At 40.2% G+C, this 26,151-nt stretch overlaps 1 protein-coding gene across 3 annotated transcripts in view; it reads right to left on the bottom strand.

The window, feature by feature from the left end:
* Positions 1 to 26,151, bottom strand: part of ADK (adenosine kinase) — a 489,964-nt gene that overhangs the window by 442,704 nt on the left and 21,109 nt on the right. For 2 of the 3 annotated variants that reach the window (XM_036337170.1, XM_036337171.1), the window contains exon 1: positions 9,468 to 9,772. The exons of the other annotated variant lie outside the window; for it this stretch is intronic. In XM_036337170.1, coding sequence (XP_036193063.1) covers positions 9,468 to 9,757 — 290 coding nt within the window. In that variant the 5' untranslated portion in view covers positions 9,758 to 9,772. Of the gene's footprint in view, positions 1 to 9,467; positions 9,773 to 26,151 lie in introns of those variants that run through there. 3 annotated transcript variants of the gene reach the window in all.

Genomic DNA, 26,151 nt, shown 5'->3' with positions numbered 1-26,151 from the left:
CCCCAGTGGGGACCCCCACCCTGAAGGGTGTGTGACCAGATGCAAACAGCCATCATCCCCTCTCCCAGGCTGGCCAGGCACCCCAGTGGGGACCCCCACCCTGATCCAGGACACCCTTCAGGGCAAACCAGCCGGCACCCACCCATGCACCAGGCCTCTACCCTATATAGTAAAAGGGTAATATGCCTCCCAGCACCGGGATCAGCGGAGCCACGAGGCCTCCCAACAACGGGATCAGCGTGACAGGGGGCAGCGCCCAAACCCCCTGATCGCCCTGCGGCTCTGTGTGTGACAGGGTGCGGCGCCCCAACCCCCTGATCCGCCCTGCTCTGTGAGTGATAGAGGGCGGTGCCCCAACCCCCTGATGGGCCCTGCTCTGTGCGTGAAAGGGTACAGAGCCCCAACACCCCTGATGGGCCCTGCTCTGTGAGTGACAGGGGGAAATGCCCCAACCCCAACTGGCCCTGCTCTGTGCATGATAGGGGGTGGCGCCACAATCTCCCCATCGACCCTGCCTTGAGTGTGACAGGGGATGGTGCCCCAACCCCCCAATTGGCCCTACCCTGAGCGTGACTGTGGGTGGAATCACAACCTCCCGATCGCTCTGCTCTGTGTATGACAGGGCGGCACCCCAACTCCCCAATCGGCCCTGCTCTGAGCCCGACCAGGGGCTGCACCTAGGGATTGGGCCTGCCCTCTGCCACCCTAGAGCAGGCCTAAGCCAGCAGATCGTTATCTCCTGAGGGGTCCCAGACTGCGAGAGGGCACAGGCCAGGCTGAGGGGCCCCCCTCCCCCCCGAGTGCACAAATTTTTGTGCACCGGGCCTCTAGTAATTTACAATAAGAAACATATATTGCTAGATGATTATTGCTCAATCTTTTCAGCAAACCGTATGAAATGTGATTCAGAGCTGCTTGTCTAAAGGACAAAAGAAGAAGAATTTAGACATTAACTACTGTCCTGCATTGCAAGAGAGATGCTGTCAAGCTGCAATGGTTCGAAGCCTCTGTAGAAACTATTGCAGAAGCAGTGGCTGTCTAAGAAGGTCTAAACTTAAAGTAGCACATAAAAGGTGTCTTCATATAGTCAGTTAAGTAAAAACTACTCAATAATTTATAAAAGCAAATGATTTTAAACTACTCATGTAATGTTTTCCTCTCCATCATTGAACATAATTGACAAACTACTGTATGACTTCACTGTAATATGACAAATGAACTCTATTAAAAACACTAATTCTTTAAAATGGATAGTTTCTTAAATGTAAGCACATATAAACTAGAGTCCAGGCCAGTAAATAATATGTATTACCCTTCTTAAATGATGAAGGCACTATATAATAAGCATTTATTTTTTTTCTTGCTTTACTAGATGTGAACAACATGGGGTCTACTATGGCCAAAAGCTATGACTGAGCCATACTGGAATTACTATTTTTGTTGCAAATCTTAGCAGTGCCTTTTTCCTGGAATATATGCTAGCATAAAAGATTCTCAATGACTTTTTTTTTGTGGAGAGGAGGTGTAATTTTTTAAAGTCTCATAATTCAGGGCTCCAGCCAACATAAACCTATATTGTATTACTTTTCTGGACACTTAACAAACTTTGCACACTGCAATAAATGTTAGAGTAAAAGACCTGGGGCTGGGGGGAGACATATGTAATACCCTTTGTAATACTTTAAGCTACTAAAAAAAATAAAATGCCAAAAAATAAATAAATAAATAAAGTTATGCATATGTAAAAAACAAAAAAAAGACCTGGAGAAAGAAACTGCTTATCTATTGATATGTTAATATTGATTGGCCCTCTGAACAATAGAAATGTTTAGTTATACTTATGGTGCTAGAAGAAATACTATAACGAGTGTCCTTAACTCTTATACTAATCATTCTTTTTTTTAAAATATATTTTATTGATTTTTTAAAGAGAGTAGGGGAGAGGGATAGAGAGTTAGAAACATCAATGAGAGAGAAACATTGATCAGCTGCCTCCTGCACACCCCCTACTGGGGATGTGCCCACAACCAAGGTACATGCCCTTGACTGGAATCGAACCTGGGACCCTTGAGTCCGTAGGCCGACACTCTATCCGCTGAGCCAAACTGGTTAGGGCTAATCATTCTCTTTTTAAATCCAGAAACCTCAGCTTCATGTGTGATTCTTCTCTCTCATCAACAACCATCTTGCTAAAAACTCCATCTTCTTGGTGGGGACATGAGATTACCATAAAAGGTTTTGAAAAGTTCTGCATATTCCTGATTATCTAGAATGCCATGTACATGTGTCCAGGACTATGGGCACGATCAAGCCCAGAAAGAGCCCTAATCAATACCTTCTGAGCATGAGGCCCTGCACAAGCAGGAAATGCAGGCTAAGGCAGAGTTGTAAGCAGAATGAGTGTTGAAGATATGCCTCAACAAGCACAAAGAATCTCTCAGCAAAGAATGGCAGACAATAACAAGTATAGGCAAAAATGTATTCCTCACACACTGCTATTGGAAACGTAAAATGCTGCAGCCGGCTTGGAAAAAAATTTGTCAGTTCCTCAAAAAAGAAAACATAATATTACTATGTGGCCCAGCAATTCCAGTCCTAAGCATATATCCAGGAGCAATGAAGACATGTGACAAGACAACAGGATGGTAAAGACCTGGGGTAGGGGGAGAAAATGGGGGCGGGCTAGAAGGGGTCAGTGGGGGACATATATAATAGTTTCAAAATGAAGATTTTTTTAAAAAAAGAAAATGGTTGCCTGGTGGGACAGGGAGTGGGATGGATTAAAAAGAGGCAGGAGAGAATTTTCTAGGGAGATGAACATGTTTTGTATGCTAACCTAGGTGGTATCTACACAAAATTTTTTTCCAAAATTCAGTGAACTTGGGATCCGTGATTTCACTACTACACATTAAAAAAAAAAAAAAACCCAACAGTATAATTTAAGTGAAACGACTAGAGACGTATTTGTGCTCCTTAGATTATGTAAGGCCAATCTTTCCATTTGTATTCTAGATCATATGCCTTCTTGCATACTCAAGGAGTATGTCCCTCTGTCCAGCATCATCTATTTTTTTGTTTTCTATTGGATCACTCTTTCAGCATACAAATATGTTGAAATTCAGCCCCTCTTAATTCCACATATATCTCCAGCTACTCTTATTCCTGCTCCCCATTACAGTAAAACACTTCTAAAAGACTGTCTACTCTCTGTTAGATAGCAAGTTCCCCTAAATTAGATAAAATTATTCATTTTAAATCCAATTTTCAGGAGCACATGTGTGGCATAAAAATGACTCACATAGGAATTTGAAGCTATAAAACATTTTTATATGTTATCACCTTTAAATCTTTACAATAATTCTATTGGTTAGGTATTGCTATTGTCTCCGTTTAACAGAAATAATAAGTTCAGAAAAGTTTTATAACCTGCCAAAGGTCAGAAGACAAATGATTCCTAACTTCAAAGCACGTGCTTTCTTATTCAATATACTACATTTAGACACTCAGAACTATCTTAATACAATAAAATGACCAATGATATATAATTATATGTATGTATATGTATATTATATATAAATACGTGTGTGTGTGTGTATGTATATATATATTTGTCTTATGGTCCTATTTCAAATAACATTTCAACAACCCAAATCTACTATAACAAAATGATTATAGTATATAGGTATGTGACTAGATGATTTATTATCCAAACAGGACACTTTTGAGAGTAAAGGAAGAGCTATTTATAATTATGCCAGAGTAACAGGTATGATCCAGGATTGTTCTGGGTAAACTGGGACATGTGGTCATCTAACTTATAAGCTCGCTTTGCTATTTGAAAATAAGAATCCATGCTTATGGTTTATTACAGTATTTTTTTTAATTTATTTTTTTAGTGAACACTCTGATTCCAAGGAACATGCCAGTCTTCACATTTGGGGAAGAGAGTAAAGGCTGAAGGTTATCAGGAGAGACCCAATTCTAAATCTGGTCAGATACACTTGGATATTGGTGCTACTAAAAATTGATGGTTAGAATATTAGAAACTGATCACTGGACTGATAAGCTAAATGCCTGAAACCAACAGAATGTTCCATTAACTAAGCAATGTTATAACTTATAGGAATTGACCAGAGGAAAGAAAAGTCATTCCACAGAATAAAGATCAGATATTGTGCAGTTAATTTAACTCATACTAGAAAAATATCTAAGTGAATATGGCCATAAAAATAATGTTAAAATTCAAGAGGAGAAAAATAAAGTGATAAACATAATATTGTTAGTAAAAAATTAAAAACTCAAAAGAGAATATTTTTTGTTCAGCATTTCAGATAAATAAAAGTTACCTAACAGTCATTTATAATAATCAATTACTTTAGATAAATATTTCTAATGCATGCCACCCCCAACCCAAACACAGTTTGTTCACTGAGTCTGCCATTCACAGGCACAGAAATAATTTTCCATGAGGTAATCAGGTATATAGTTATAGGCCTCATGGGGTATTTAGAAAGTAACATCCATGGTTTAAACTCTTCACTACCTAGGAGGGTATTATAATGGTTTTTTAATAACAATTTATAAAACAAGTAAGTATGAGAGGTAAAGAGATATTATTAACCAATGTTACAGGAGAGGGTTAACATTCAGTCTAGACAATCATTTTGATTCTGTTTTATCTTTGACAGTTCTGCTTAATGTAGCAATACTGTGGCTGGGAAGGTTTGGAGTTAGAAAACCTTGTATGCGTTTCAAACAAAGATGACCTATTTATAAATATAAGCATTAACAGCTGACAACATTGCACAGTTCTGTAAAAGGATTCCTGTTTTAGTTCTTCAAAATACAGTATTTCATAAATAAAACAATTTCATTTTATTTTAAAAGTTCATTTGCCTCACTAAGTAGTCCTATACATAAAAGTTTGTGCAGTAATTGAAATTTTCATTTCTTATAAAAGACACAAGTCCTGAAATGAGCTTGAAAATTCTGTTTTAAAGGCGCTAAAGAAACAGCTCAATAAAGGCAGTTTCAAACTTAGCCAAATTTTAGTCTTCATAGGAATGTTCTCCATCTCAGTGGGTTGGCAGATCTTGTTGGATGCACCTCAAAGTCTTGAGTGTTAGGAGAAAAATACCCCAGGACCCCACCCACATCCCACATAAATTTTCCGATGTAGGCCAACCCACAGAAGTGGTTCCAGAATCATCGTGTAGGACACAGTAATGTCGAGTCCCAGAATAGTCTTTGACCAAATCTGAACTGTCTGGGCAGGCCAAAGAATAGGGCTCCTCAGCTCTAGAGCAAACACTCTCCCTACCTCATTTTCCCAGTCTTGCCTGGTACAAACTCAAGCTGTAAGCAATGCCCAAAACCAGTCTAGACACTGATGTTAGGGGGGGAAGGGCAATATGCATAGGGGTGTTTTGAAATAGTGTTGCTCAGTGAAAAGTGCATAAAGTAGGAGTCAGAAGAGCTGAGCTAAGATCTTTTTTTTAAACCTTTATTGTTGAGATTACAGATGTTCCTCCTATTTTCCCCACTGCCTCCCTCCACCTGGTTCCCACCCCACCCCAGGCCTTCACCACCCTATTGTCTGTGTCCATTGGTAATACATGTAAATTCTTTGGTTAATCTCTTCCTGGTTCCCTTCTCCCTTCCCTCTGAGATTCCATGTTCCATGTTTCTGTGCCTCTGGTTCTATTTTATTCATCAGCTTATTTTGTTCATTAGATTCTTTGTTCATTTATTTTGATTCTTAGATTCAATTGTTGCATTTATTGCCATTTTATTGTTCCTATTTTTGACCTTTTATTTCCTCTTCAACATTTCATGTAATACTGGTTTGGTGGTGGTGAACTCCTTTAGCTTTTCCTTGTCTGGGAAGCTCTTTATCTGACCTTCAATTCTAAATGGCCTAAATCAGGGGTGGGCAAACTTTTTGACTCGAGGGCCACAATGGGTTCTTAAACTGGACCGGAGGGCCGGAACAAAAGCATGGATGGAGTGTTTGTGTGAACTAATATAAATTCAAAGTAAACATCATTACATAAAAGGGTATGGTCTTTTTTGTTTTAGTTTTATTCATTTCAAATGGGCTGGATCCGGCCCGCGGGCCGTAGTTTGCCCACGGCTGATAAATTCTATCCTAAGCTCTACCACTGCCTAACTAGGAAATTCTCTTCTATCCTCTCATTCTACGTTTTCCTGTCTCCTGAATTTAACTCAAGTATCAAGTTTCATACTGGGCCAATTAAAAATGTCAAAAGCATCAATTTACAAATATGTTCTATCATTTCCCAAATTAAGACCAGTTGGAGTCTGATAACAAAGTATAACAGTTGTTATTCAATGATAATTGGATTCTTCATCAGTAATGATGAAGTAGAATACAAATAAAAGTTCAAAGAGACTGTATCTCCAGCCAAATTCATTCAAAGATCTTAAGTTTAAAAAACAAACAAAAAAAAACCACACATACACAACTCGTTTGCTTTAAATCATTATTTAGGAATTCCTAATAGTTGAGTGCTACCCTGGAAAGGGCACTGAACCAGGTGTCTAGAGATCTAGGTTCTAGTTAGATATATGCAATTATTTTGTATAAATGCAAACAAATTTTGGCTTCAGTTTCTTCAACTATAAAGTCAGGGAATTAGGTAAGTGTCCTTCATGTTTAAAAACTTAAGATTTCGCCAAACCGGTTTGGCTCAGTGAATAGAGAGTCGGCCTGCGGACTGAAGGGTCCCAGGTTCGATTCCGGTCAAGGGCATGTACCTTGGTTGCAGACACATCCCCAGTGGGAGGTGTGCAGGAGGCGTTGGTCGATGTTTCTCTCTCATCGATGTTTCTAGCTCTCTATCCCTCTCCCTTCCTCTCTGTAAAAAATCAATAAAATATATTTAAAAAAACTAAAAAAACCTTAAGATTTCAACATTTATTTTCAGATGACACCATTTCTAAGAGCTCAAATTGCTTTTAACAAGGAGGCATTTGTAAAATGCCTTAAAATTTAAAAGCACTTGAATACCTACTCAAGACCACTGTGGGATACATATTAATGTCAGCATCACTGAGTATATCATTAAACAAATGTCCAGAGAAGAAAAAAAGAGAAAAAACAGTAATTCAAGAAAAGGCTCTCAACCAGAACCCAGGTATGTTGACACTGGTCCTCAATGGTTTCCAGTTCTATATTCTGTCACATAGTTAGCAACAATTATTTTTAAGTGTGATGTAAAAAAGAACACTGAACATGAAGTTAGATTTTGATAACTTGTGACCTAGTTCACTCTCCTTACCAGTAAAAGCAGGTCGATAACATATATCTGTTGGGCTATTAGACTGGACATAAAATGGGAACATGCCTAACATGGTGTGAAAACTAAGGTATGACATAACTGCATTAAATGCCGTTCTCACTGGGAACTGGCAGGGATTATCAACTCATTCAAAACTGTCACCACATACATAGTGGCTTCAACTTCAGTAATCTCCCTGCCTACGCCTGAACTTAAATCATCAAGCTCCTTAGAAGACAAGAGGAAAGAAAAGAGGTACTACAGTTGTCTCTCACAATACTTTATATTTTTGTCCATTGAAGCAGCTTTTTCAGAAAATTTAAATAATATATTGTGTCTATAAAGGCATCATGAGGAGCACTAGATCAGTGATGGCGAACCTTTTGAGCTCGGCATGTCAGCATTTTGAAAAACCCTAACTTAACTCTGGTGCTGTGTCACACATAGAAATTTTTTGATATTTGCAACCATAGCAAAACAAAGACTTATATTTTTGATATTTATTTTATATATTTAAATGCCATTTAACAAAGAAAAATCAACCAAAAAAATGAGTACATAGGTTCGCCATCACTGCACTAGATCATGGATATTTGGATTCAGTTCCTACCTCTGCCACTAACTGATTTTGCACACGGCACTCAACTATTCTTGGTCTGTTTCCTCAGTTGTAAAATGTGGTTTGGATAACACTTGAAAATCTTTAAGTAATGTCACTATAGATCAACACTATGTAAAATGCAGGCAAACAGCTGAAGAAACAGCATAAATGTAACGTTATTAGCAGTTGCCTATCCTCTCACAAGTCAAATAAGGCTGGCATCAACCTTTAAACCAGTCTTTTGAACACAACCACCATTAAACCCTTCATTAAAAGGTGCAGCCTGTTGCCACTTGCCAAGCAGCAGACGCTTTATATTTGGGAGTTTTTCCAATTAAGAGTAGCCAGGAAGACAATGGTCAATTGAGCCTACATAAGAAATGGTTCTTAATACAGAAAGTCACTGATCCACAACCTAATGAAGAGCAGCTTCCCATGCTGGGCGTGGCAGTGGGAAGGGGAAATTAATCTGCTTCGACAGCACTTCCTTTACTCATCCTAAAATGCTATTAGCCTTATAACCTGGCCTTACATGCACTGTAAAACCTTTCAGCACCTGAATTTCTCCTGCATAATGAAGTACTCTTTGCCTATGTTAGTTCCGAATTACGCAATTTAAGAAAGAGAAACTGCATCCGAGTTCAGCACCGTGGAACGCTACCTTATCTTACCTGAGGGTCAGGTTCTCGAGTCCTCTCTTACATTTGTGTAGTCACAATAAGCAAAGAGAAACTGTTAAATCGCCAGGACTTAGGCGCTGGAAGCTCAGACAAAAAAACCCCAAAAACAACAAACTAACTTATTCTCTTCACTTTTGTGCTGGGGCCTCCCTTTCTCTGGGACAGTGAAGGCCAGGGTCTACTCTAAAAGAGGGAGGTCAGAACACTGAGTAAATAACGTAACTTACCTCCTTTTAGACATAGTTGCATTAGCATAAGTTAAACATTCAGTCAAAGATACACGCAGGGCGATACCCCATCGCCATTAACAAGGAGCCTCAGAGCTCCGGGGGAGCCGCTGGGGGATGTGTTTACCTTTCACTGTAGACCTACTATCTGACAACACGCGTTTCACCTGCGGCTCCCACCAGCAGGTAAACAGATGGCGCCTCCCCGCGCACTCGTTCCCGTCAGAAGCAAACACGTTAGGGACGCGCGGTTTCATCACTGGGGGCAATCTATCTTCCCCAGAGAAGGGCCAACTTTGCAGGTCCGCCCAAGGCCGCGATGAAGTTCTGTCACAGGCGTGACCTGCAGGCAGGGACAGACGGGAGCACGCCACGCTTCCCCGGGGGTGGGGGAGGGAGCCACGTTTTTCATGGAAAAGTCACTACACACACAGGCAAGCCTCCAACCTTGGGATCTGGGCGTGGGTCACGCCAGGGGGCGGCGGCTGACAGACCCCGCCAAGTGCCACCGACCCCCAAAACTTCTGGGGCAAGCAGAAATGCTCGAATGAAAAGTGCACAGGACCTCCCACCCGAGGCGGACCACCCGGGCGAAGGGGCGGCAGTCGGGGTCCCACCACCCAGCAGGCGAGCGGCTCGGGCGGCGCCCTCTCCGTACCTGACGGACGTCATGGCTTCACCTCCCAGCCCCGCGCGCAGCGCCCGCGTCCGATGCTCCGCGTCCGCGGCGGCGGCGGCAGCAGCAGGTACCACAGCAACTGCTCCTGCTCCGGCACTCAGCGACCGCGGCGCGTCCTCACACACCCCGGCGCCGCCCCCGCCCGCCGGGCCCTCGCGCTGATTGGCCGCGCCCGCAGGGGACGCCCCGCCCCGGGCCCGCGGCCGCAGAGGGGCCAGCCGCCCGGGCCGCCCGCCCGCGCTCGGTTGGCACGCGGGCGCCGTGGCCATCTTGAGCCCCGGGAACAGCGTTCCCCCCACTCCCAGCTAACGGGACGTGAGGTCGGGTGCGCGCCTCAAAAATGGCTGCCCGAAAGGCCACCGGTGTGTCAGTCACGGCCGCGGTCCACCTAGGCGGGCGCAGGTTGCTCTAACGGACCTGAGACGAGGCGCCGCGGGGCAGTGCTCGGTGGTGGGTCACCTGCCCGCAGAGCCCGCCTGACAGCTCAGCGGGGAATCGAAGGCCAGGCGGCGCGCCGTAGGTTAAACTCGAACTCGCAGCCTTTGGAACCAAGTGCGGAGCGCGATGGTCCCCAGGCGCTCTTGGGCTTAAACAGTTAGAGCTGCTTTTGTAATACGCATGTAAGTGCCCAGGACCCTAAACTGTGTGATTAGGATCTAGGAGGGTGAGGCCCGGACACTGGTATTTTTAACAAACGTCCCCTGGTGATCCAGGTACACACATAAAGTTTAAAACCTTTTCACCAAACAACCCACTCAGACCATCCTGCTGGCCACACTTAACTGTCAGATCACCTCACTTTTCTGAACAGTGTGCAGCCCTCTGATGCCATAGGAAAAGTTGAAAGACCCTCACTACTGGCCCTAACCTTACAATTATTGGGGATAAAGGGTTCAGAAACTGATCCTGAACCACCAATAAAAGGCAGGTTAAATTAATTCCAACTGCGGGAAGGACGGGGCGGGTAGGGGGCAGGTGGTCTCAGTAAACGCTTTCTGACCTAAATAGCTTTTCTTGATTCCCTCTTTATTCTCCAATAATATTTATATTAACAGACTCCAACCCCCAATGGCATTCATTCACTGACCATTAAGATGGTGATCAATTCCATAGGTCCGAAATTAGTTACATCAGAACCACAACTCAACATGTGATATTGAAATGTGCCTTGTGTGTAACCAGAAGAACTGAATTTTTGATTCTATTTAATTTTAATTAGTTTACATTTTAAAACCAAAGCAATGTAAAATATTTTCCCATTAAACACAATTTGGTTTTCACTGGACTACATTTCACTTTTTAACTTGAAAATTTCTCAAATTGAGACAATATAAATGTAAAATACATACCATATTTTTTCACGACAGTACAAAATATATGTAAAATATCTTTGAATATTGATTACATGTTGATATAATATTTTGCTATGTTGGGTTAAATAAAATATATTACTAAGATTAAAGTGTTTCTTTTTACTTTTTAATGTAGCTACTAGAAAATTTAAAATTATATGCATCTTGCATTATGTTTCTACTGTAAAGTGCTGTTCTACTGTCTAAATTAGCCTTGCCTTTTTTACCTATCATTGCCCCTGTGACCAAATAATTATGTTCATAAAATGAAATTAGTAGAGATACCAGTGTATAGATGGTCTGCTAATCATCTAAAGTAAGAAACATTCTAAAAGATCTTAAGTTTCTTTCAAAAATGCTTTCTTTTAAGCATTTCTCCCTTTAATTTGGGAAATGCCTACCCAGAATGAAGCCATGGACTCTAAATCTGCCAAGTTGGGCCCATGAGGAATGGCTGTTAAAAACAGAGCTATATTTGGCTGATGAGACTTTGACCAACTGTCCACAAACAGAATTAGTCAATTGCTCCTCTGGATTTCCACAGGATCTGAATCAAATTAAAAAAAAAAAAAAAAAAAAAGGATAGCAATTTGTAGTGGTAGAGACACTGACTAATTCAACAGTTTCCCTCTCCCTCTTGTGGAAAATGTTGATAACCCATGGAACTAAAAGTAAAACCAAGAATAATCCTTAGAAAAGATTTCAAAACTTCAACATTACTTTTAATAGGGGATATAGTATGGTGTTTCTCAAACTTTAACATGCATACACATCACATGCGGGATCTTGTTAAAACAAGGGTTTGACGCAGCAGATCTCTGTGGCCAAGATTTTGCAATTCTTTATGTACCCAAGATTTTGCAATTCTTTATGTACCCAGATCGCATCATTTGCTTCTTTTCTGTGGATCCTGCTATGTAGCAAGGTTGTAAAGGTAGCAAGACATGTGGTTTTTTAACCCCTGCTTGACTTCCTACTAGCTGTATGATCTTAGACTGGTTTTGGAACTTTGTCCTCAGTTTACCCATGCTTTTCAGGGCACTGCGAAGATTAAAACTTAATTCTAATAAAGTGTCTAATAGAGTTCTTGGCACATGGTGTGATTACTTTCTTATTATCACACTAGTTAAAATTACATCTCTGGGAAGCATGACATGAAAGCTAACACGAACTTGGCCCTGAGAAAATTAAAATGCACTTTGCTCATGTCTAACATACTTTATAACTCGCACTTTGATTTTTAACAATAAAGTTTTTTTGTACCAAAACAGCTAGACTTAAAACTTTATTTTTTCACAAACATACTAAATTCTATGTCATTAAGAGAAGACAAGGACCTGCAATATTCAAATATTTGATCAAATGAAAGCCATATCACATTCAAAGTTTTAAAAAAGAACTTTTTTTTTAATCCTCACCCAAGGAAATGCTTAAAGAGAGGAAGAAATGAGAGAGAGAGAGAGAGAGAGAGAGAGAGAGAGAGAGAGAGAATGAGAATCATGCATCTGTTGCCTTCTGCACATGCCCCAACCAGGGATCGAACCCTAGTTGTGCCCTGACCCAGAATAGAATCGGCAATCTTTCAGTGCATAGCATGATGCACAACCAACTGAGCCACTCTGGGTGGTAAAAAAAAAACCAACTTATTTTTGTTAAGGGTCACTTTACATTTAACTTAAAACTATAAGTGATTTTTTACATAATCAACACAACTTGCAGAATGTTTATTTAAAATGTATTTCGGTACCAGTTCATTTTGATAGGTACAGGCATAAGAATGTTATTTCAGGAAACAGGCTCATGTGTAATTAATTGTTCTTTCAGAGTCAATCACATACAGACAAAAGTAAAGACATTTTTTTCCAGGTAAAGGCAAAAGTTCTTTTTATTCACAGCAACTTTGTTTCCTCAGTCATGTTCTTTTTCTAATCTTTCCCTATCCTCTCTACCAACCAGTTTTTCCCAAAACACACACACACACACACACACACACACACACACACACACACACACACACCCCTACTGAGCAACTACTATTTAAACTCTTTTGATCAATTTTTTAAGCAATTTACTTCAACCCTATTCTCTATAGTTTAGGGAAAAGCAGTCAATTGAAATTTTTATCCATCATTAACTTTTTTACAATTTAAATAATTGAACCAGGATAAGTGTGACCCAAAGAGAATAGTTTGCTCTTGGGAAGATAAGTAAATATTCTATCTACTTTATCTAATTGTGTGGTTAGTCTGCCGCTATAAAAACAAATAGGTTGCTAATTTCAACAATTAAGTGCCTCTAGCCCAGCCAGTGTGGCTCAGGACTGAGCATCGACCTATGCAGTTCTCACCTTGTGGATTGCGAACAATGAAAATACATCCTGCATATCAGATATTTACATTACGATTCATAACAGTAGCAAAATTACAGTTATGAAGTAGCAACGAAAATAATTTTACGGTTGGGGGTCACCACAACATGAAGAACTGTATTAAAGGGTCACGGCATTAGGAAGGATGAGAATCACTGAATGGTTCCATTCCCAGTCAGGGCACATGCCTGGGTTGTAGCTCCACCCCAAGTGTGGAGCATGCAGGAGGCAGCCAACCAATGATTTTCTTTCATCATTGATATATGTTTCTCTCTCTCTCTCTCTCTCTCTCTCTCTCTCTCTCTCTCTTTCCTTCCCTCCCTTCCTCCTTCCCTCCCTCTCCCTTCCTCTCTGAAATCAATTAAAAAATACTTTTAAAAAAAAAGTTAAGTGCCTCTGGATAGCATAACAAATGTGGACCCACCATACTAATCTTTTCAACAAATGCTTCAAGCCCCCAAATAATAACAAAGTCCTGTTCAAACACAGCCAATTTGTTGTTAAGGGTGCAATAAAACAGCATTTTCATATATTATGTGGGAGTTTAAATTAGTACATTTCTAAAAAGCTTCTCAGCAATATGTCACCAATTCCATTTTAGGCTACTATCATAAGTAAAATAGAACAATGTGAACAAAGATATGTAAAACCAGTTAATCATTTCAGCATTAATAGTAAAAAATTTATTACCTAAATAACCAAAAACAGAACAGTTAAATAAATTACATAAGCATGTTATGAAGCTATTATAAAATCTTTCCATAAACTTTTTAAGAATGTACAAAAATGCTCATGATATAATGAAAAAAATGAAAAAAACAATGAAATGAAAAAAGCAAAACAAACAAAAGGAATATAGAGAATGATCCTGACTTTGTTAAAAAAAAAAAAAATACATACTATAATTGCACACAAAAAAGATTGGTAAGAAACACACCAAAATGTTATTATTGGTTTCTCCAGAAACTGAAATTATGTCTAATTTTTACCTTATTTAAATTGATCTAGCTTATAAATTTGCCACTATATATTAGTTTTATTAGCACAAATTTTTGTAATCACTATTAAACTTTAATTATCTCTATGAAATGATTTAAAACTACACAAATTATTCCTACTCTTTATTAAAACACTTTTTTAAAAAATCAAAACCTTCAAAACTATCATCTTTAGAGGAATTAGACTTACTTTATAAATGTCTCGTCTTTTCATGTTTAAAGATTCTTTAAGACAGGAATAACAAAAATAAAATATCTATTATTTTCTTGGTTAATTTTAAATCTTAACTTGACAAAAGTTAAAAGCATAAATGCCACTTTTAGAGCTTCACACAGCCTTTCAGAGGCCAGCTGTCACAACACTGAATGTGGAATTTCTTCCCTGCATGGTATTTAAAAATATATCTCATTTCATGTGAATTAAAATACTGATTGAAATAATATTTTAAAACAACCTAAATCATACTCCAAAAAGAGAAATTTCTTAAGCCTTATCTCCCTAAAGTAAGTAGTATGTTACAGTGTGAATTTCAGGAGCCTGGGAATAAGGAGACAGAAATTATAACCCTAAAACTACCAAAAACATTATGCCCTTTGACCATCGGTGTCCTTATCTGAAACACAGGAAGTCTGTAAAGGTGGCATCTCAGGTCTCTTTCAGTTTTACTGGACAATGAAAAGAAAAAAACAAACAAACATTCACTCATATCTTAATAAATATTGGGTTCTTTTTAAAGTTGATCAATTCTAAGGTAATAAAATATATGCAATTTTAGTTAGTTTTCATTATGGATAAGGTTATTCACAGAAACATTGCTCAATGTATTAACTCTTTTCCCCAAAAGACATTATTAGAGGTCTACTATTTTTACTTCCTTTAATTAGTATCTGTGGATATTTATGTCACATTTCACTTTAACAGAATATAATCTTTAAATAGAACCTGACAATTTATTTACCAGAAGAATTTGAAGAATGTAATATTTGATTGACTGAACTTTATTTAGTAAGAATTCTTAGCAAAACTCCCTCCCAGGAACACCTACACAGTACTTCTTTATTTGCAGTGAACTACAAATCTCTGAAACTCAAAGACCTCCATCTAAAAGTACAGGATAACAGTGCTTCCCAATTATTCATGCTGCCATGAACACATTTTTAAATTATACAACTAGATATCACTATTATTTTACAAAAGGACAACTACTTATATAAAAACCCTAGGTGGAACATCACAACCTGAGGCACGACCAGCCGGAAGAAAGTTAGTCCTGCAGGGGTTGTCTTGGAAAAGGCTGCACCCTCCCCGGAGCTGTTTCTGGTAAGGGTGAGGTTTGAGGCAGGAACTCGCCCTCAGAGTGTGGAGGCATATCTTTATAAAGTGTGCCGCGCCAGCACGGCCAAGGGTGAACCTGAGTGGGGGTGGCTGAAAGGCTTAGAAAAGACAGACAAGAGAATGAAAGCTGGGTCTCGGTGGGACGCTGCTTCTCTGAGACAGCGACCACGCCCACAGCCCTGTCTTTGTTTTATAGCGGATGCCACAAGGCAAAGTAAGGGCGTGACCAAGATGTTTACGACGTTCTCGTGGGTTTCGATCCTACTCAACTACATGCACCTGAACTCTATCAAGCCTACATCACTCAGGCACGTGGGGCTATGTGTTTGGACCATTGGTTCAAGCTTACAACTATAGCTGTTGGCTATAATTGTGCTGGGAGGGCCCTGCCCTCCAAGCTGGGACTTGCACGTGGCAATGAGAGGACTGTGCCCTCTCATCAGTCCAAGGCTTGAACCTGTTCAAAATACTGTAGCGGCTCCCCACAATAAAGTTTTAATACATTATATTAGAGGTTGTGGTGGTACTGTTGTACCCACAGCGTCTACAGGAATTGCTGCAAATTTACTTCTCGGTGGAAGAACCTTTCATTCCCAGTGTAAATGACCAATTCCATTAAATGAAACTTCAATTTCTAGACTAGATATAAACAGTGAAGTTGCTAAAACTATTAAAAATGCCCAACTTCTCATTATTGATGAATGCATCATGGCATCCAGTCATGCTATAAACGCCATAGACAGATTACTAAGAGAAATTATGAATTTGAATGTTGTATTTGGTGGGAAAGTTCTTCTTCTTGGAGGAGATTTTCGACAATGTCTCAGTATTGTACCGCATGCTATGCGATCGGCCATAGTACAAACGAGTGTAAAGTACTGCAATGTTTGGGGATGTTTCAGAAAGTTGTCTCTTACAACAAATACGAGATCAGAGGATTCTGATTATAGTGAATAGTTAGTAAAACTTGGAGATGGCAAACTTAATAGCAGTTTTCATTTAGGAATGGATATTATTGAAATCCCCTGTGAAATAATTTGTAATGGATCTATTATTGAAGCTTCCTTTGGAATATTATCTATAGATAATATTGAAAATATATCTAAACGTGCAATTCTTTGTCCAAAAAAAATGAGCACATTCAAAAATTAAATGAAGAAATTTTGGATATACTCAATGGAGATTTTCACACATATTTGAGTGATGATTCCATTGATTCCACAGATGATGCTGAAAAGGAAAATTTTCCCATCGAATTTCTTAATAGTATTACTCCTTTGGTAATGCCGTGTCATAAATTAAAATTGAAAGTGGGTGCAATAATCATGCTATTGAGAAATCTTAATAGTAAATGGGGTCTTTGTAATGGTACCAGATTTATTATCAAAAGATTATGACCTGCCCTAGTTGATTTGGCTTGGTGGATAGAGCGTCAGCCTGCAGACCGAAGGGTCCCAGGTTCGATTCCGGTCAAGGGCATGTACCTTGGTTGTGAGCACATCCCCAGTAGGGGGTGTGCAGGAGGCAGCTGATTGATGTTTCTCTCTCATCGATGTTTCTAACTTTCTATCTCTCTCCCTTCCTCTCTGTAAAAAGCTGAAGTATTAACAGGATCTGCAGATGGAGAGGTTGTTCTGGTTCCAAGAATTTATTTGTCCCCATCTGACACTGGCCTCCCATTTAAATTGATTCAATGACAGTTTCCCGTGATGCCAGCATTTGTGATGACTATTAATAAATCACAAGGACAAACACTAGACAGAGTAGGCATATTCCTACCTGAACGAATTTTCGCACATGGTCAGTTATATGTTGCTTTCTCTCGAGTTTGAAGAGCATGTGACATTAAAGTTAAAGTTCTAAATACATCAGCACAAGGGAAATTAGTCAAGCAATCTGAAAGTGTTTTCACTCTTAATGTGGTGTACAGGGAGATATTAGAATAAGTTTAATCACTTTATCAGTCATTGTTTGCATCACTGTTGTTTTTATATCATGTTTTTGTTTTTATATCATGTTTTTGTCATTTTTATATCATGCCTCTGTTGTTATATTCTTTTGTTACTGTTTATTTATTAATAAATTTATATATTTTTATATACATTTTATTAATTTCATCTCTCACATTTCTATTATAGAGAAAGGGCAAATAGCAATATTAAAATATTTCCTCTAATTAATTCCCTTTTAATGTGCATGAATTTCATGCACCAGGCTACTAGTTTTAACATAAAAAATGTATGAAGGGGCCCTAGCTGGTTTGGCTCAATGGATAGAGCGTCAGCCTGTGGACTGAAGGGTCCCAGGTTCGATTCCGGCCAAGGGCACATACCTGGGTTACCGGCTCAATCCCCAGTAGGGGGCATGCAGGAGGCAGCCAATCAATGATTCTCTCTCATCATTGATGTTTCTCTCTCTCTTCCTCTCCCTTCCTCTCTAAAATCAATAAAATATATTTTTTAATAAAAATAAATAAAAATGTATGAAGGGCCCTGGCCAGTGTGGTTCAGTTGGTTGGGTATTGTCATATGCAATGGAAAGGTTGCTGGTTCCATCCCTGGTAGGTACTGTGTGTGAGGTAAGCAATAGATGTTTTGTTCTCACATCAATGTTTCTCTCTCCTCTCTCTCTCTCTTTCTCTCTCTTCCTCCCTCCCTCCCTCCCTCCCTCTCTCCTTCCTTTTCCCTCTCCCTTCCCAAAATATTGTTGGTAATCTTATGAAGTATGTTTTCTATACAAAAGATTTTCTTCTTTTTACTTCACCATAGGGCTGATCTATGGTACTTCACAAACAAGCTTTTAAGAATCATTCACTCATTATCTCAACAAATATTTAATGAGCATCTACCCTACTACTCAAGACACTAGATAGATATTCAACAACAGTCAAGAACGTGTACTGCTTGGCTGGGTGGCTCAGTTGGTTGGAGTGTCTCCTTTGTACCAAAAGGTTTCAGGAAGGATCTCCCTGGTAGGGGTGCATATGGGAGGCAAACAATTGATGTTTCTCTCTCACATCAATGTTTCTTTCTCTCCTTCTCTCTCTCTGTCTCTCTCTCTGTCTCTCTCTCCCTTCCTCTCTCTCTAAAAATCAATAAAAACACAACCTCAGGTGAGGATTTAAAAAATTAAAAAACAGCCCAGCTGATTTGGCTTAGTGGTTGAGTGTCAACCTATGAACCAGGAGGTCTCAGCTCAATTTCCCCTTCAGGGCACATGCCCAAGTTGCAGGCTCGACCCCCAGTAGGGGATGTGCAGGAGGCAGCCGATCAATAACTCTTTCATCGTTGATGTTTCTATCTCTTTCTCCCTCTCTCTTCCTTTCTGAAATCAATAAAAACATTTTTTTTTTAAATATACTGCCCTTATAGAATTTACATTCTACTGAAGGGATATAAATGAATAATCAAACAAATAAGAACATCAAATGATCATTAGTGCTATGCAGAGAATAAAAACCAGCAGACCAAAGTAGAGAAATTCTCCTTCAGATTGGGTAGTCAGGGAAGGCCTCCAGCAAGAGAGAACTAAATGACAAGAGCCGGGTAGGAGAAGGGCATTAAAAGACAACACTAAAATGATAAGTGGAAGGCCAGTGTGAAAAAAGGCAAGGGAGAGAAGAAAGGTTTGTGGTCAGAGCAAGAAGCAGATCATCTTAGCTTTTATAAGCCTAAGAAATTTTGATTTTATTATAACCATGACAAGAATCCACCATAATTAAGTTTTACACAAAGGAATGACATGATTTAATTTTGTTTTAAAAGATCACCCTGGTTATAGTATGAAGAATGGAATACAGGAGCATGAAAGCAGAAAGACTAAATTAGAAGCCTGTTGTAATAATACAGATGACAAACACTCCTGTTAGAATCATGAAGATAGTGATGGACATAGAAACAGATGGACATTTGGAGGTAGAATGACAGGATCTGCTGATGAAATAGAAATGGGGAACTAAGGAAGGAAAGGAATCAAGAGTAACTCCTAGATTTTGGACTAAATTGGGTAAATGGTGCTGCTATTTACTGCAATAAATGGAGAAGGCAACAGAGAGGCTCAGAAGACTGGAGTTCTGAGAGAAGTCAGGGATGGAGGTAGACACTGTGAAACAGGTTTTTCTTTCTAGTTTTTTTTACTCTATAGTGCCTACTGTTTTCTTTTTAATTTTTTTGAATTTTATTTATTGATTTTAGAGAGGAAGAGGGAGAGAGAAACACTGATTTGTTGTTCCATTTATTTATGCACTCATTAGTTTATTCTTGTATGTGCTCTGACCGGGGATCGAACCTGCAATCTTAGTTTATCGGGATGACCTTCTAACCAACTGAGCTACCTGGCTACGGCATACCTGCTGTTTTCTCATATATTAAAAATGAGTGTCCAGAATGTATATGCAGTTTCCTTTGAACAACACCCTAATAAGGAAACTATTCTATCTCAGCTGTCAGATGCTAGCAGGTACAAATATAAGTAGAATAAATAGGTAAAACTTACTGAGTGCCTAATATGTGCCAGACAGCATGCTATATATCTTTCTAGCACTACCCCACTTGAATTTACAACAACCCTATCAGGAGATATTTTATTATCACCATCTTATAGATGAAAAAATTGAAGCTCAGAGATGTTAAATAACTTGCAAAGCCATATATTACAGAACAGAAATCTAAAGTCTGGTAGTCTGACTCCAGAACTGGGGCTAATTACCATTATACACAGTGTCACTAGAGTAAGTCCAAGATAGCCTGATGTAAGTCTGAGACTTTTATAAATATCCAAATTCCAGAACACCACACTATGCCTCCACCCACTAAGATGTAATGATTTAGTGACAGCTTTCTGATTAGTGGGAGAACCATATGAAATACTTTCAGAAATTGCTTCTTTTATTTCCATACTAGAGGGCCAGTGCACAAAATTCATGCTGTCGGAAGGGGGGGTATTCCTCAGCCCAGCCTGAGCCTTCTCGCAGTCCAGAAGCCTCAGGAGATGTCCGATTGCTGGCTTAGGTCATCCTTAGTGCTGCTGCAGAGGTGGGAGAGGCTCCCACCACCACCGCTGCGCCCAGCTCAAAGCTTCTGGCTGAGCGGTGCTCCCCCTGTGGGAGCACACTGACCATCAAGGGGCAGTTCCCACATTGAGCGTCTGCCCCCTGATGGTCAGTGTGCATCACAGTGACCAGTAGTTCCGCCATTCGGTCTATTTGCATATTAGCCTTTTATTATATAAGATAGGATATGCTCATTCACAGATTAAATCTGATTGGCCAATGAATCTGCCATTATTGCCTTTAATTTAGCTAAGATTCCTATGACCTAGAACCACTTCTTGGACCCCTTTATTTTTTAAAATTTCAACCATTTCATTTCTGTCAAAATCAAAAAAGTTATTGCTCTAGAAAATAAAACACATCTTTCTTACTACTGTGCAAGATAGGAGCACAGAGTAAGTACCAAGTGGCTAAATGTACTATCATGCTAAGGAGATTTCCTCCCACACCCCAGCCATTCAAGTTGTGTGAATCAAATTTAGGCTTCAGTGAAATTACAAACTATTTATCAAGACCTTTCAAGACTCAGAAGTTGAAACCACAGATATTCACAAAAGATTCCACTGTAAAAAATCTACACTAATAAAAGAGAAACATGGTAATTGGCGTACGACTGCTACCTTTCCCATTGGCTAATCAGCGAGATATGCAAATTAACTGTCAGCCAAGATGGCGGCCGGCAGCCAGGCAGCCTGAAACTAACATGAGGCTTGCTTGCCTCAGTGACGGAAGAAACCAACGTTCCCCGCCTGCTTTGCAGGCCTCTGAGCCTGCAGTTTAAGAAACTATGTAACAAATACCTTGGACTTCAGTCAGCAGGATCGCAACATTGTAAGCAAAGGCCAGAAACCTACTTTCAGCAGCGGAGGCCTAAGAGCTGGAGCCAAGCCTCAAAGCTAAAGCTGGCCCAGAATAAAAAAAAAAAAGGAAAAAAGGAGCGGTTGGGAGCTTCAGTCACCCCCAGCCTGAAAACAGCCCTCATCCCCTCACCCAGGCTGGCCAGGCACCCCAGTGGGGACCCCCACCCTGATCCAGGACACCCTTCAGGGCAAACCAGCCGGCCACCACCCGTGCACCAGGCCTCTATGCTATATAGTAAAAGGGTAATATGCCTCCCAACACCGGGATCAGCGGAGCCGCGAGGCCTCCCAGCACTGGGATCAGCGTGACAGGGGGCAGCACCCAAACCCCCTGATCGGCCCTGCTCTGTGTGTGACAGTGGTGGCTCCCCAACCCCCTAATTGGCCCTGTTCTGTGGGTGATAGAGGGCGGCGCCCCAACTCCCCTATGGGCCCTACTCTGTGAGTGACAGGGGGAGCTCCTCAACCCCCTGATGGGCCCTGCTCTGTGCGTGACAGGGTGGAGCTCCCCAACCCCCTGATGGGCCCTGCTCTGTGTGTGACAAGGGGGAGCTCCCCAACCCCCTGAACGACCCTGCTCTGTGCATGACAGGGTACGGAGCCCCAACCCCCCTGATGGGCCCTGCTGTGTGTGTGACAGAGGGCAGCATCCCAACCCCCTGATTGGCCCTGCTCTGTGCGTGACAGGGGGTGGCGCCGCAACCTCCCCATCGACCCTGCCTTGAGTGTGACAGGGGGCGGTGCCCCAACCCCCCAATCGGCCCTACCTTGAGCGTGACTGAGGGTGGCATCGCAACCTCCCAATCCGCCCTGCTCTGTGCATGACAGGGGGCGGCGCCCCAACTCCCCAATCAGCCCTGCTCTGAGCCCGACCAGGGGCTGCACCTAGGGATTGGGCCTGCCCTCTGCCACCCGGGAGCAGGCCTAAGCCAGCAGGTCGTTATCTCCCAAGGGGCCCAGACTGCGAGAGGGCACAGGCCAGGCTGAGGGACCCCCCTCCCCCCCAAGTGCACAAATTTTTGTGCACCGGCCCTCTAGTATATATATAATAACAAATTACTTATATAGTGTTTGGGTATATTCTTTTTCTAACTCCTAGTACATATCATTTTCTAAATAGAAGTAAAAATAAATATGCTCTCAAACTGAATATAGTTTTATCTGAGAAATGTCCTAAGAAATATTCATTCCTACTGGGTTGTTTTATAAATGATGCGATTTAATTCTAAAAAAGTTTTTTTATTCAATGTTTTTATTTTTGTTTTTACTCTAAGACTGTAATAACAGGAACCAACAATCCCATAGTCAGCACTTATGAGGATCAACCTAGATTTGAAGGTCTCATCTTCTTTCTACTACAGTGGTTGAGGCCCATCTTCTCTCAAAATCTGTGGGACAGGACCAAGACTGGCATTGACTAATCTGCCTAAAGAGACCTTAAATTGGATGCATGAAGAATTAGAATGACATATATAGAGCAAAGCCTCGCCCTAAGGAAATAGGATAGACTGTTTTTCTGCAATGAGTAGATATTTAAAATTGAAAGACTAGGATGTTTATGTGGTGGTGATGGTAGTGGAGCTGCTAGTGATAGTAGTCTCTGTTTTACTGGGAAACATGGGAGGGAAAGATGTGCAAAGAGCCTACCAAAACTGTGGTATTTGAGATAATGTGTCTTTGAAGTATCTTTCCTTAGATAGCACAACAGACAATCCAAATCAAGTGGAATTAAGATTATGGAGTACTGTCAGTGGAGATTACTTTACTCTGGGGTTACTTGATGGGATCATGTGGTATTTAGTGAAAACAGAAGGATTATTAGCTTTGGAGTGGGTTGAAATGCAGATTTCCTAATGATTCATTACATATGTGAGAATTAGGCATGAAGACATTAAGGACAAAATTTTTTATTACTTCACTATCTTCATGTCTTCCTTGGCAAAGGGGGGAAAAAACACCTTGGGATAGAGAAACATTTAATATGAATGTGGTTTAGCTAACAAACAGAACATTTGCCGCAAACATAGGCAAAGGAGAATTACTCAGCAGCACAGCTGGTCAAACAAACAGCCCAACGAAAGCCAGAGGTTAAACTGAGATACTGCTTTAAGTTTTGGGATTCTCAATAGCCACGGTGTATGACAAGATACATCTTTTTTGCTTATATCTTAAGAGATTGCTGTTAACATTCCAAATATGGGCAGATATTCAGAAATCGGCATTGTTTTTTTAATCCTTGCGGTTCTATCACAGGGAATACATTTTGTAAGAGTGGATGAATTCTTTTTCTTCAACTGAGGTAAATTAATATATCACATTATGTATTTTCAGATGTACAATGTAATGATTCAATATTTGCACACTTTGCAAAATGATCACCACAATAAGTCTAGTTAACATCTGTCACTATACATAGTTACAAAATTGTTTTTCTTGTGACGAGAACTTTTAACAAAAACTTATAATGTTTTTGTTTTCTTTACTGAAGAGCAGGATGGGAGGTGGGAGCAGATTTCTTACTCTTTCAGATTTCAACATAAACATAACAGTCTCAGCTTGCTTGTATGTAAAGAGAGCAATTATATCCAAATGTAATCTTCAGACATGTAAGAAGGTACGTAGTTCCTTTTGTATGCCAAATAAACTTTCTAGGTAGCATTAGGTAGTAAACTTAACACTCCACAGAACATTCCATAGAAATTTTTAAACCTTAAATAATTTTCATTAAAAACCTAAAACTCTCAATATTTCATGGAAAATATGCATATTTAAATTAAACACTGAACTTTGAAACCAGAAACAGACGTTTTACAGATGATGTGTTATAGAATTGTGCACCTCAATGAAACCGGTATAATTTTGTTAACCAGTGTCCCCAATAAATGCAATTTAAAAAATAGACACTTTTCCAATGAGAGAGGAATTATTAAAAGTAATCACCTTTCTCCATGGCTAGTGTGGCTCAGGCCCATGCACCAAAAGGTTGCGGGTTCGATTACCAGTCAGGCACATACCTAGATTGTGGGTTTGATCCCCCCACTAGGGGTGCAGGAACATAAGGGAGGCAACCAATAGATGTTTCTCTCCTATATCTATGTTTCCTTCTCTCTCTCTCTCTCTCTCTCTCTCTCGCTCTCGCTCTCGCTCTCGCTCTCGCTCTCTTTCTCTCGCTCTCTTTCTCCCTTTCCTTCCTTCCCCTCTCTCTAGAGTTAGTAAAGCATATCCTTGAGTGAGGATTTTCAAAAAAGTAATCATCTTTCAAAGACTAATTGAAGAATTAAATGTTTGATATATAATTCAGTCGTCTCTTTCAAAATTATTTTGCCATAATTGTGGAATTTAAAAATGGTCACAATTTCTTAGAGACAAGAGTCCATGACCCCTCCCCTTAAATCTAGGCTAGCCTATCACTCCTTTGACCAATAAGGTATAGTGGAAGTGATGCTATGCCAGATTGCAGGCTAGCATTTAAGAGTTCGGCCAATTCACGTTTTGGGCTCTTGGAGCCTTGGGCTGCCATATAAGAAGTCCAACTACAGCAACCACATGGAGAGGCCCTCAAACTGCAGGGTGAGTTGAGCCAAGCTTTTCAGCCATCTTCCCCAAAGCACCAGGCAAGTGAGTAAAGACAACTTAACCCCTCCAGGCTAAACCTGTTGTTAGCTACATACCTCCAAGTGATCCTCGTCAACATCACATGGAGCAGAAGAATAAACTGGTCAAGCCACATCTGAATTCCTGATCCACAAATTATGAACTCTAATAAAATGGTTATTTGAAGCCACTAAATTTTTGGATAGAAAACCAAAATTACTGTGAAAAATACCTTTCTTTTTTTTTTTTTTTTTTTTTTAATATATTTTTTATTGATTTTTTTACAGAGAGGAAGAGAGAGAGATAGAGAGTTAGAAACATCGATGAGAGAGAAACATCGATCAGCTGCCTCCTGCACATCCCCCACTGGGGAAGTGCCCACAACCCAGGTACATGCCCTTGACCGGAATCGAACCCGGGACCTTTCAGTCCGCAGGCCGACGCTCTATCCACTGAGCCAAACCGGTTTCGGCAAAAATACCTTTTCATTGTAATCCAATATTCTATCGTTACATAACTGAAACAATGTTTCACAACGCAATTCTTGCCTTCACCATATGTAATGCACTGATATTTCCTATTCTACTTTCTTTTTAGAAAATACCAGTTGTGCTACACCCAAAATTGATTCATGATATAGTTTGGAAAGCATTTTAGTCTATACTGATCACAAGTGCATACACATATCTAGACAGAAAACTTAAAAAGGACCCAAGTGGCCTGATTCCTAACCTAAACCTCTTCTCTTATACCACGCTAAAAGTCCATAGGTATTACAGCTCATAGTAACAAGTTTCCAACAAATTCACATACACACCTCAGAGCTGAGTAAAAAGCTGAAAAGCGGAGATGTCCTGAAATTGAAAGTTATATAGAAATCAGAAATAGCTAAGAGGAATTGAGTCTTTTCCTTTTTACTTACCTCCCCCTTTCTGTTCACAAATCTATAATTCCCTCCCCCTACTTTCTTTTCCTGTGGTTACCAAGTTTTATAAAAGTAAGGTTTTTAAATACAGGTTTCCCTGCTATCCAAAAAGTAGAGTGTTTCTATGAAATCTTTCATAAGCTGAAACAGACTAAAAAGAAGAAGCAATTACTTTAGGAC

Source organism: Myotis myotis, unplaced genomic scaffold (genome assembly GCF_014108235.1).
Source record: "Myotis myotis isolate mMyoMyo1 unplaced genomic scaffold, mMyoMyo1.p scaffold_m19_p_15, whole genome shotgun sequence".
NCBI lineage: Eukaryota > Metazoa > Chordata > Mammalia > Chiroptera > Vespertilionidae > Myotis > Myotis myotis.
This window is presented reverse-complemented; position numbering and strand designations above follow the sequence as displayed.